The sequence below is a fragment of the Amblyomma americanum genome, chromosome 1 (assembly GCF_052857255.1).
Source record: "Amblyomma americanum isolate KBUSLIRL-KWMA chromosome 1, ASM5285725v1, whole genome shotgun sequence".
Classification (NCBI taxonomy): Eukaryota; Metazoa; Arthropoda; class Arachnida; order Ixodida; family Ixodidae; genus Amblyomma; species Amblyomma americanum.
The window spans coordinates 483896450-483909323 of NC_135497.1; the positions used below are offsets into that span (position 1 = coordinate 483896450).

Here is a 12874-nt window from a genome sequence, read left to right on the forward strand (position 1 = left end):
TGCACCAAATGCACGGCACACAAGCGTTTTTTCACTTCGCCCCCATCGAAATGCTGCCGCCGCGGCCGGGATATGGTTTAGAAATCACGCACTTTGCAGCGCAACGCCAAATCCACTTAGTAACCACGACGGGTGAATCACTAAATTATTAGTGCTAACATATTGAGAACTCAAGACATACACATATTACTTACCTTGTGAGCTCGTAATGAAGCGCGCACGCTGAACTTGATGCGAAGCAATGGGTGACGTGATCTGCCACATTCGGTATGTACTGCAGTACACAAGCAGCATCCGACAACTTGACTGCACTATTCAGAACTAGTAAGTAAGTGAGGCCCTGTTCTCCTGTAGAACACAGTAGGCGCTCGAAGCGCCGCATGAAGAGTCATTGGTTCTGCTTCTATAGTTTTGGTTTCATTGTTGTGGTTTCGTAGTTGTGGGGTAAGGTAGTGCACCCATTTTCACAAATTCATCGTTTCGCTTTTTCCCCACTTTTCTCAAAGGCACAGGTAGCTCCTTGTTTGAGAGTCTGGAGACGCAAGAATGTATGTCAACCTCGGAGCCAAACGCGTTTTTTTTCGCTTGCTAGGTGGCATCACATTATCATAAACGCGGTACTGAAAGACTAGCAACTTTTGCTTTAGTTTCAGTAGAGAAGCAGGAAAATCGGTAGATTCAAGCGCTGTATCAATAAATAAGCAGAAAATTTTAAAAATCAGTACATCTACTCATAAATCAGCAGCCGTGGCATCATTGCTTTAGCCCACCCAATCATGGGCACCGTGCAGGAACCCAGGCGGCAGCACTCTCGGAGAACAGGCAGCGCCGCCGGTGGCCGCCGGAGCAAATCCGTTGGGAGAGTCGCGGCCGCCTGGGTCGGGCGAGCGTCTAGGTTTGGCCGGCCGTCGGAAGGTTTTCGGGATTGTTGCAGCAAGGTGGTGGCAATTTGGGCTAGTTGGAGTGACGCAGCGATGGATAAACAGTGCGGGAACATGAATACACCAGGCAGAGAGACAAGGACGAGCCCTGGCTTTATGCTGGGCGTTTATTTCCAAGTAGCAAAGCACGAGAAACAGAGCAGACGGCACAAGGAGAAGGGTGCCCAAGAATAAGGAAAAAAAAACAACAAAACCAAGGGGAGGGGATAAGAAAACACGATGAAAAAAGAAGTAGAAAAATACACTCACGTGTGGTACAACGCGACACAAAGCCAGCCACGAGCACGTCGACCGAACGGGACGGCCGGAGGGAGATTGTTGTGAGACGTGGGGACGTACTTAAGCAAAAGCTGAGAAAGCGAAAAAAAAGAACGCTGCCAAGGAAGTGGCGCTGGAGGAGGAAGGAAAAGATGCGGAAGAAGAAGAAAAGGAATGAATGGATGGGGAGCTGAAACGGAGAAGTGGAAACAAAATACGAGAAGCTGACGAAAGATCTGAAAATTCGCGTACGTCGGCCGGCTAGGTTCATAGATAGAGACATCTCCCTGTCTGTGCGAATAATTCAGGTAAACCACGTAGTAGACAGGCAGAATTTTTTTCAAAGGTTTCAATTGTCTCTCCGGTGGGGCGCATTCCTATTCTCCTGATGACAGAACAGTCTTTAAATGACGGCATGTAGCGGCGGTCTCCGCAGCGAAACCCTGGTTTGGGAGTCGGACGCCGGAAAGGAAGACACTGATGAAGCAATGAAGCAGCATGGCAGAGCGAAGTGCGGGGGAACAAAAAAAAATGAATTAGAGGAAAAAGAGAGGATGGGGTGGGGCTGCTGTTGTGGCTTTTATTATTATGGTTTTTATTATTTTATTGTGATTTGCTTTTGCGTTTAAGGTTTTTACTGTTTTTGCGTCGAATGCATGACACGGCTTTTGCTACGATTGAATGACACTGCTATTGCTAAGATTTTGTTTGGTTTATCTTTCTAATACAACCTATTGCTTTATGCAATCTTTGTATAATCTAGGGGTTTAAGCGAATTGTAGATAAGCCTTCTGCGTTTTGTTTTTAATCTTGTAATTAACATATTACTTGTTACTGGAGTGTGAGCGATAGAACGGCGAATGAGGGTTATAAATGTGCCCATTTTGTTCCAATAAAGAGTTGGTAGTGCGCGCATGTGTTGTCTTTTTCTTCCCTCGGTTGTCTTCATTGCGCCGAAGTTTTTTCAGTCATGCGTCAACTCGCGCCCCACAGCTGGCCGTCATTAAGTGACAGCGTACCTCTGCGTGGCGCACTCTGTGCAGCTGAACGAAACAATTCCCAGCACTGTTTGAAAAGGAGTGTTTGGCTTACCCATCTGCTAAAAGCACAGATCGGAGCTTGGAGAGTAACGTCGAGTGTGCTCTAAACGCGCATTCAAAGTTGGCGCTGCAGGTCGTACGGTGATTCTGGGGCCGTTTATTTTCACAGCAGCAGCAAGTCGGCGCGTCACAAACTTCAGTTTCGGTTTCGGTTTTTCTTATTTTTTTGCTACCGTGGCTTGTTTGCACTAAAACAAATTGCAATTAAAAAAAAAAAAACAAATTGCGCGTTCAGGGGGAATTGTACCCTGGTCTTCCGCGTGTGAAGCGAGTTCACTAACCACTACGCCACGCAGAGCGCGGGTTATGCCGCCCTTAAAAAGGCACCTAGGGATGGATAACGTTCGCAGCGATCCTAGCGGGAATTAACCTCTTTTTGCCTCACTTTTCGGCTTTCGTTTGACACACTCTATCTTCTAGTTCACTCTACCAGCAGCGCCTAGGGATGGATAACGTTCGCAGCGATCCTAGCGGGAATTAACCTCTTTTTGCCTCACTTTTCGGCTTTCGTTTGACACACTCTATCTTCTAGTTCACTCTACCAGCAGCGAGGCTCGAAAACGCAAGGGTTGAGCCGTTCGTACTGCCCAGCCAGCACGGCAGCAGAGACGCGGAGCTAGTAAAAGGCGCGGTAGCGCCCCTTGCGGCGAGAAGAGTCGTTTTGCTTCAGCCGCTCCGCTTGCGCGCGCCTCTGTTCGCGCCACTAGACCAGTATTCTAGTTCACTATAGCCAGACTTCGCTGGTGGCGGCGCCGCTGTTCGCCAGTGTTCTCTGCTCACGGCGAGTACAGTCGGAGGCAGCGGCAATGGACTGCCGTGCGTTGCGGAGCGAAGCCAGGGCGACGCGACGCAGGATGGCGGCAACACCGTTGCCCAGCACGCGACGGACGCTGCGACCACGCGCTGTCAAAGAGCGAGACGCGCGGACCGGCTCGTCGTCGCCGAGCCGGGGGCAGCGGAGAACCAAACGTGGCGCCGGACGCAGCCAGCAAGAGGTAGGGAGTTTGGTTTGAACGTCGCACGTGTTTATCAATGCGCGATTCTTGCGAGGCCTGCTTCTGGAGGCTTATGGCAAACGAAAGCTCACTGCCTATTTCGGGGCGCAGTTTTACGTTTTCGATCACGCCTTAAAAACTGGCCCCTGATCGAACGCTTCTTGGCCACTGGCAGTGCTGCCAACCCTAGGGATTTTCCCCTAGATCTAGAGAATTTGAACTTTGTTTAGGGGAAAAGAGATTTTTGTTGCAATCTAGGGAAATTTTACTTTCCGCATGGGTCTTTTTTATTTTTCGATGTGAATCGGTTCCTTATTGACTGTTTCTTCACCACCTTGATTTTGAGAATCTGGCTATGCGCCATGTGCACGAGGGGAAAGCGTTTTTGAGATCGGGGTGGCGTGGTCTGGCCGGGAGGAGGTACGAGGATGACGGGACTCAGGGAGACTTTGGGGGGACAACAAGACATTCTATTTACATGGCGAAGGAAATGCACGGACTGTACAGAGTTGATGAGGGAAGCGCTGGTAGAGAGTCGGTGGGTAAGGCGGACGGGCGTCCTGAAATAGGGTTTGCCTGCGGTTCCCGCCTTCTTTACCCGTTAAGAAATAAGTCTGGCCACCACCCTTGAACAGAGTCGATGGCGCATCTGCCCAGGCAAAAGTTGGGACGCTTCCTTTGCTTCGAATTTCCTGGTCGGTTCCTGGAACAGTCTAGCTTTAGCAGTACCAAAAGCACGCTGTCCAAGAAGCACGATTCCTCGAAATCACGGCTGAAGGTAGTTGGGTGTGTTTAGAGGAAACTGACGCCAACCAATATTTTTAACTTTAGCCAAGGTTTCTGGACCAACGCGGTCTCTTCTTCAGGGGTGACTAAAGTGTGCCAGCAGCAGCGGGTTGCTGCCTTCGCTCTCCGTTTGTTAGCGCGTGGCGCAGTCCATGCACTAACGTACGCGGAGGAGAGTGTTGCTGGACTGCTATTCATCGACACCTTTGTGAGCCGGATGTGCCGTGACTCCGCAGTCGCCTCTTGAACCGGTTTGGCTCCACGGCCAAGACGCTCACCTCCTCGAAGGCTATCCTGTGGTCGGCGCGCTCGCAGTGTTCGGCGAGGGAGTTAGATTCTGAATTCATTTGCCGGATGTCATTTTTGTGTTGCCTTATTCTTTGGTGGAGGTTTTTTGTTTCGCCAATGTATGGTGCCGGGCACTTTGAGCATAAGATTTTGTAAACGACACCTGGTTGTTTTTCTCTGAGACGCGGTTTTTCGGTCGTGGCTAGAAGAGGCTTGTTGTCGAAACAGGTTCGTGAGCCTATGTAGATTCCATGTTTTCTCAGAATGCGTGCGAGTGCCTCGCTGGTTCCTCTCACATATAGAAGCACAACGCGCGCGTTTCGTTGTCTCATTGTTAGCTGGTCCCCCTGTCCTCTGAGCTTGACTGGCGACCAACGCGCTGAATAAAGCCACGTGTGTAGCCATTCTTCTGTAGGCCGGCGAGAACGGTGGATTCTGCTTTTTTCTCCGCTTCAGAGGAGCAGATTGACTTTGCTACTCCAGTCATTCTGCACCGCACATTCTTCATCACCACGTCATCATCATCATCATCATCATCATTTATTTTTCCCTTAAGGCCCCGCCCCTTCACAGGGTATTACATAAGGAGGGGAGGGCTTCGTACATAGGAAAATCCAAGAACAAAGCCAAAGAGGTTGAAAAAAAAACAGATCTAGTAAAACATATATAAACATACAAAGAGGGCAATTAGGACAACGATACAAGCAGTAACATCAACTGAGAACACAATTATAACAGTTAAAAAAAATTCAATCGAGCAGAGAGAGGAAATTACAAACGAATTGTTTCAGCACTTCAAACTTGGGGTGAGCTGCTTGTTGGAAGGGCTGGTCTAGGTTGGACCCTCTTGGCTGGGTTCCGGTGAAATTCCTTCGAAAAATTCGTGACGAGTCTCCTTAGAACCAGTCCCCATGACTCGCCAGTTGAAGGTGAAGTGGTTAGTCTTTTTGAGGACCAACTCGACCCGGATGCAAGCAGAAAGAGTCGTTGCTCTTTCACAACAGCTTAGGCGACTTCATATGAAGTCTCGCAGGCGTGTGTCACCACTTCGCGCACTTTTGCGTGCACTCCCGGACACCCTTAGAGCGTGTGGGGGTAGCGGTCTCGGTCACAAAGGAGATGCCCTCGACTCAGCGTGACATAAAGCCGATCTGTTTGCGGGATGCACCGTTGGAGCGTGTACCGTACAGAGACCCAAAGAACTTCATACCTCTTGAGGAGATATACCTCGGCGGAAAAGTGATGTCGGCACTGTCGGAACCTCACGGCATAGACCGAACCATTACTCATAACTTTCGCCTCAGATGTTTGGAATTTTATATTGAAGCGGCAAGCCAGATATTTTTTTTTTTTTATTGATACTGTTGACCCTCGCTTGAGGGTCGTTACAGGGAGGGAATACAATGCAATATACAACAGAAAAAATTCATGTCTCATAACATCAAGTTGGGTGCCCCCGACACAAAATATCGATAGAACGTTCGAACTTGTGCACTTCCGATTGTTCGACAACTTCAACAGGCAAAGCATTCCAAATTTCGATGACATCAGGAAAAAAAGAGTAACGAAAAACATCAATACGTGAGTCGTAAGGCTTGATCGATCGAGTGTGGCTTGTTCTCGCACTCCGTCTTCCCGGAGGCTGAACATATCTATCTGATTTTATCTTGAAGTGCCCTTGAATTATTTGAAAGAAAAGTTTTAGTCTTGATTTTTTCCTTCGATTTTCCAGTGACTCGAGCCCACATGAGTTCAGCATTTCCGTCACTGAGTCCCTTCTTCTGTATCTTGATGATATAAACCGAGCAGCCATTCTTTGGATTCGTTCCAGTTTATCTTTTAGAACTTTTTGGTGCGGGCTCCAGACGACACAAGCGTACTCCAAGGATGGGCGGATGAATGTTTTGTAAGCTATCAGTTTGACATCTTTTGTTGCATGTTCCAATTTCTTCCTCAGAAAGTAAAGTTTTTGTGAAGCTGTCGAGCACACATTATTAATATGTTTATGCCACTGCAGATTATGTGCAATTGTGACGCCTAAATACTTGAAGGTATCAACATTTTTTAGATTATTTTTTCCAACATTATAAGAAAATAACTGCAAAGTCTTCTTATTAGTTATATGCGTAAAAGTTGATTTTGTGTAATTAATTTCCATGCCCCATTTTTCGCACCAAAGATGCAAGGAATTAAGGACACGGTTTATTCTAATTTGGTCGGCAGCTTGTGTTATTCGAGAATAAATTAAACAGTCGTCTGCAAAAAGCTTCAATTCTACGGGAGACTCGGTAACCTCGTTAATATCATTAATATAAATTAGGAACAGTAATGGAGCTAAAACCGACCCTTGAGGAATGCCAGAAAATACTTCTAATGTAGAAGAAAAACAATCATCCACATGCACAACCTGCCTGCGATTATTCAAATAGGCTTTAATCCACTTAAGAATGGTTTCGCTAATTCCTGCTTTGTGTAACTTGAAAAGTAATTTACTGTGTGGAACCTTGTCAAATGCTTTTGCAAAATCTACGCAAATTACATCTATTTGTTCTTGGGCATCTATGGCTGAACTAAAATCATGTATCGTTTCTATGAGCTGTGTTATGGTAGATAGCCCTCTTCGGAACCCGTGCTGATGCTGATAAAAGAACGCGTTATCCTCGAGGAAAGTTAGTATATGTTTACTTATGATATGTTCCAATAGTTTACAGCTGATACTTGTCAGGGAAATTGGGCGATAATTATTTGCGAGTAGTCGGTCGCCGTTTTTAAAAACAGGTGTTACTACTGCGCACCGCCAATCTTGTGGCAACGAGTTAGTGTGTAGGGACTTTGTAAAGATTATCGTCAAGAAAAATGATATCCACTCAGCGTATCGCTTTAAAAACTGGGTTGGAATCCCATCCGGCCCGCTAGCCTTTTTAGAATCCAAAAGTAACAATTGATTAAATACGCCGGCCTGAGTCACGACCAGGTCTTCCATCGAACATGAAAGGGAGAAAGGCGGGTACGCGTCACAGTCATCATGGCTTAGTTTAGAAAAAACAGACTCGAAAAAGTTATTGAAATGATCTGCTATTTTTGTTTTTTCTGTTACTATGTTCTCACTAATTTGAATTCTATTGATTTCCTCTTTATTGCCACTAAGGTGAAGCCAAAACTTCCGAGGTGCCGTTTTAACGAAGCTACTTACTTTTTTATTAAAAAATTGCTCTTTTGATTCCATCAGCGCCGTTTTTAAACTCCTTCGCAATTTCGATACCTCAGCTGAGCTCGCTTTTCTCCTGCGCAGCCTCTTTATCTTGCGCTTGATGTGTATAATAGGTCGATTAATCCAAGGGTTACGGGGTTTTATTTTCTTTTCTCGAGTTGGAATGAATCTGTCAACGCAATGTTTTATGATATTCTTGAAACGTAGCCATAGGTTTTCAACTGGTTCACAATCGCAGGCAAGTTCGAATTCATTATATGACATTTCTAAAAAATCTTGAATGGATGTGTCGTCTGCCTGCTTATAAGCCTTAAATTGTACAGATACAAAGGGTTGGCCACGAGTGTTTGTTCTGATCGGAATGTGCACAGAAACCATTCTGTGGTCAGATATCCCGTCTTTAACAGACACAGTACAGTCACCCACTCTGTCCGAAAGAAACACCAAGTCCAAAAGTGACCGGGATTCGAGTGTTACCCTCGTGTCTTCTTCCACGATTTGTTTAAGATTGTGCGAAAACATTATCTGCAGCAGTGCTTCGGAACTAGAAATTTCAACGTTCCCAGGTAGGAGCCTGTCCCAGTTAATGCTAGGCAAATTAAAATCTCCGGTCATTATTAGTCTGGTGGTACGGTTGGACAGCGTCCAGATGAACAGACTGGAGGCAATCGACCCGCAAGTTGTCATCGAAAAGCGGATTTCTTCAATAGCCCCACTTGCCCCATCATTCCCTTCTCTGGTGCCAGAAAGAGAAATGAACAAAATTGACGCAGAATGGAGACTGCTCCGCAATAGAGAAATGGACCTGCCGGCAGATGCGAGCGTTCAACGCTTTTGGAAACGAGTGAGACTCCAGGCAAGGAGATGGGAGCCCAATGTTCCCTCTCTTGAGCGACTTCGTCTACAAGCTTCTCTGTTTGCGACACTCCAGTGCAACAGTGGAGAGTTTTCTCTCAGATCAACCTGATGAAAACAAAGACCAGAAACAGCTTGGTGACGCAAACCCCGGCAGCTACGCTTCACGCCAAGCGGGTTCTAAGAGGGGCCAACTGTTATGACTTTGCAGTGAAAGAACGCTTAATTGGCCTCATGAAAAAAGAAATGTACATGCAGGAGTGAAACTCAGTCGGGATGCCACCCGAATGACGTGTCCTATGTTTTAGCATTTGTTTGTTCACACCAACATTTGGGCACAGAGTGGATTTTCCCTAGCTCTTTGACTGCAGCCGGTGAGCGTAAGTGTTCACTGCGAGATTTTCGTTCATTTCAGGGCTTAGGCCAGGATTTATTAGGCTTTGATATTAACTAATGTTTTCTTTACCCGTGATCACGTGGTACGCGAGTTTGCATGGGAAATTAATGTGTTATTGTATTCAAAGTTGCTACCAAAGTGTGGTAAGAGGGTCTCTGCGAAATAAAAGAGTTCACAATTCAACTACGCACCTTTTTTCCATGCCTGAATATTTTTTTTTTTCGGATCTAGGGAAATCTAGGGAAGTTTGAGTGAAAATTTGGGGGAGAAGTGGCTTTCGAGGTTGGCAGCACTGGCCACTGGTTTCGAACATTTAAATTGTACGATGTTCCCGCACATTCAGTTCTCACAAGGAAGTGAATGAAGCCAGCTATGAAGATGTAATTGCTATCACCCTAATGTTAAATCTTTTCAGTATTTCCCGATTTAAATTATAATTCGCTAATTTTACTTGAACGACTCTGACGAGCTGTTGGTACTATGTTTGGTAGAGCTGTTTCGTGGTGGTAGAATTAGTGTTCTTGAAAAAAGGAAATGGCGCGGTAGCTGTCTCAAATCTGGTGGACACCTCAGTCGCGCCTTGAAGGCAAGGAGGTGGGATTGAAAGAGAAAGGTGCCGTAGTGCAGGGCTCCGGAATCATTGCGACGACCTGCTGATCTTTACTGCGCACTTGACGGTGGGGAATAATGGGCGAGGAGAGAGCGAGTTTCCGCCGTGCGTTTTGTGGACACATTTTTAGTGCGAATCCGCGTTTAGGTGCACTCCTCGAGTTCCAGCGGTGTGTATTTGTGAATGTGCGTGAATCTTCTGCGTAGTAAATGTAACTGACCATAGAGTTCATATACTGAGTGTAGAGCAGTCTTGTACACGTTACAGAAAATAAGTAACCGATTACAGTTACCATTACTCTATCTGAAATGTAAGTGATTACATTAGTGAATTACCTCCCCAGAAAAGCAATTTATTAATTGCAAAATGACTACTATTGCGTTATTTTTCTTCGAACTTTATTGTCATGACAAAAACTCACTCAAACTACAATAAGCTACTGCGGCTTGCTTGATATTTCTTTACACTTTGGAATAACAGGAGTTGTTTTTTAAGACTGTCATCGCTTATTTTGCAACCTTTCCTCGTGAAGACATCAGCTGCTCCACTGAACACTTTCCATGTAAGCGCAGGAGGGTAAGACTGCACCAGCTCGTAGTTTCGCAATGCTGCGATCCCAGTTTCTGCAACCTCTATGCGCTTCTTTTGCGATCAATTTAAGGGTATACTTTAATTCTATCTTGAATCCACAGCGATGAACTTCGGTGATCAGCTTTATGCACACAAGTCAGGAATGCCTATAGATTCCTCAGTTGGTCCAGTGCTGTGAGAGATATACCTGTCAGCGGTGTACCGAAGCATTCTAGAAAACCTTATTGGACTACATGTGAGGAAGGTGTTCCGCTGCGTAGACGATTAACTTGCCTTCTTAAACGAGGTGCAGCCTGACAGAATGGTGACTATTGAAATCCTACGCATCTACAGCACATTGTCAGGTGGACTCAAGCTCACCTGTGAGTTTCTTGCTGACAACGCGCTTCAGTTTTTAGATGCCCTCATCAAGTTCTCGGAGTCACAAGCATGCTGGATGTTCTTCCCCAAGTCCAAGTGCACTACCTTTCAGTAGCGCTCATTATAAGCTGATAAAACGGGCTGTAGCTAGCATTAATCTTAAGGCAGCTCTCAATAAATTTTTCCCGCACATTTTGAGTCAAAGCTTTGATGACCAAGTGGCTCGCCTGTTTAGTGCTAGCTATCCAAGTGCATTTATTTCCAGCATTTTTAAAGTTTGCTCTACAAAACATCAAACATAGACAGAAAAGCGATGCATGAAGCAAACTGTGAGGTTATTCCGTATTTCCAGGCGTTGTCACACAAAGTTAAAATGGCGCATTGTTATCTCATATCTGTGGTTTTTTCTGCCCTGTACAAGCTTGGCAAGGTCTGTGTAAAGCTTCGTGATCGATAGCACAAATCATGCTCTGAGATGCACGCCATCCAGTGCACAAAAACCAGGAGGAAACTTAACTTTGAGGTCCCCCTCACCTGGAATAGCGTTGAAATTGGACAAACGGGAAGGTGCTATAATAACTGGGCCATAGAACGCAAAAAATAAATCCGGTGGTTTCTTGTGGTACCGTTGCAGAGGGCTCTTCACAATACGCGCATTTTTGTTGGCCTACACGACAATGGTTCGACGGCGTCCTCAGGTCGCACTTCCATTGAAATTCTACGTGCCACACATAAACCTTTTGATGTCAAGAGAGGAACACAATGATCGAAGAGGCAGCAATAATCACAAACGGCGCATTAATATTTGCAGATGTGACAAATTCTTCCGCACGGCCAGGTCAGCTTTCATGCAACCAGCCGCTGCGCTGCGTAGCGATGAACACGCAAATAATATATTCTCCCTGTGGCCTTGAAAGATTGCTGAGCCCGGGCATCGGTTGCCTCGGCGACCGGCCACTTCCCCGTAAGATGAAAAAAAAAAATCCTGCGAGTCTTTTGCGCGGAAGAAAAAGAGGGAAAACAGGTCGGCGCCGATCATCGGAGGCAAGGCACCGCACTGGCGGATGTCCGACCGCCAGTGTGGCGCCTTGCCTCCTTCTCCTCCACTTTGTCGAAGAAGAGCAAAGCGTCGACCATGCGGGGGCTTGTTGAACCATGCCGCGTTCTCTCTCTCTCTGGGGGGGAGGGGGGCGGTAGACAGAAGGACCGCTTACAGGAAGAGCGTCATGCAGCTGCGTTGGGACTCCACTTTCTCGCTCGTCGCCACTTTTGCAGGGCTCTAAGCAGCCCGCCGTAGTGTGCTTCATGTATCCATGTTTACCCGGACATTGCTAAGAGTGTAGAGCTGCTGCCGTCAGTTTCGAGCTGCAGGCGGCTGTCACCTTTTGGCGCACTTATGGCATGCACTCCCAGACACCCTTAGAGCATGTGGGGGTAGCGGTCTCGGTCTGATAGATGCCCTCGACTCAGCGTGGCAAGCTCAGCCGGAGACCAGCTACCAAGTGACAAGGGGGTTGGTCGTTTGGGGCCCAGCTTTCGCCGGTCGCCAGCCAGAGAATGGGCCCGAGCCAAAGGTCCACAAACAAAACAAACTTTATACAGCAAAGAGACGATACAGAGGATTTCACAATCACTCGTACGACCGCATGCAAAGTGACTTACAATACAATGCAGCTCGTGCAAAGTAACAATCGAGAGAGATTACAATACAGCGAAAGCTTTGCCCCTAAAGTGCACTAACAGAGAGAGAGAGAGAGACAAGCAGAACAAAACACAATTTGTTCACCGGGCACTGCGACAGTCCGACGAGCTGGGGATCACGACGGAGTCGTCGCGCATGTTGGCACATGCTGCCTCGCTTGTCCTTGGCTAGACAAGTGGTTCTGACCCAGGAATCGAGGGGGCGCGCCTCTGGGAAACTTCAACGGCGGCCCGGGCTGACAAACAGCGGTGAACGCCCTTCGTGTACCAGGTGTTGCAGGGAAGATTAAGTAATTTCTAAAATAGGGTTTTTGAGGTAAAAATATGGATTTTGCGGCATAGTGTTGGCGGACGCTGGAAAGTTAGTGAACTGTCTTAAGTAGTAAGCTTATTTTATAATTTCTGATAAGTCATTATTTACCTATTAGAGTTAGGCACCGAGTTGCAATTAGAGATTTGTAGCCGGTCGTTAGTAATAGCCATATCAGTTTTTAGAATTCCGAAAACGCGATTATCCTCGGTGCTGTGGCTCGACAAAATTTGGCTGCATCGTGCGAAGATACACGCGCTTTCGAAAGCAGGGAGGCAAAGCAACCCCTCCAGTGCACGTAGCTAGTCGAAAAAGCTAAATTTTGTGGAGCCACAACGCCAAGGATAATCACGTTTTCTAAATTATAAAAACTTTTATGGCTATTAATAACTACCGCCTACAAATCTCTAATTGCAACTGGGTGCTTAAGTTTAATAGTAAAAAGTTAATTATTAAAATATAGGTAACCAG

At 46.5% G+C, this 12874-nt stretch overlaps 1 protein-coding gene across 2 annotated transcripts in view; it reads left to right on the top strand.

Annotated features, from left to right (window-relative positions):
* The first annotated feature begins 3028 nt into the window (after positions 1–3028).
* The window catches only part of LOC144116076 (DNA (cytosine-5)-methyltransferase 3B-like), a 297915-nt gene continuing 288069 nt past the window's right edge, over positions 3029–12874 (top strand). For both annotated transcript variants that reach the window (XM_077650730.1, XM_077650731.1), the window contains exon 1: positions 3029–3294. In XM_077650730.1, coding sequence (XP_077506856.1) covers positions 3106–3294 — 189 coding nt within the window. In that variant the 5' untranslated portion in view covers positions 3029–3105. The remainder of the gene's footprint in view (positions 3295–12874) is intronic.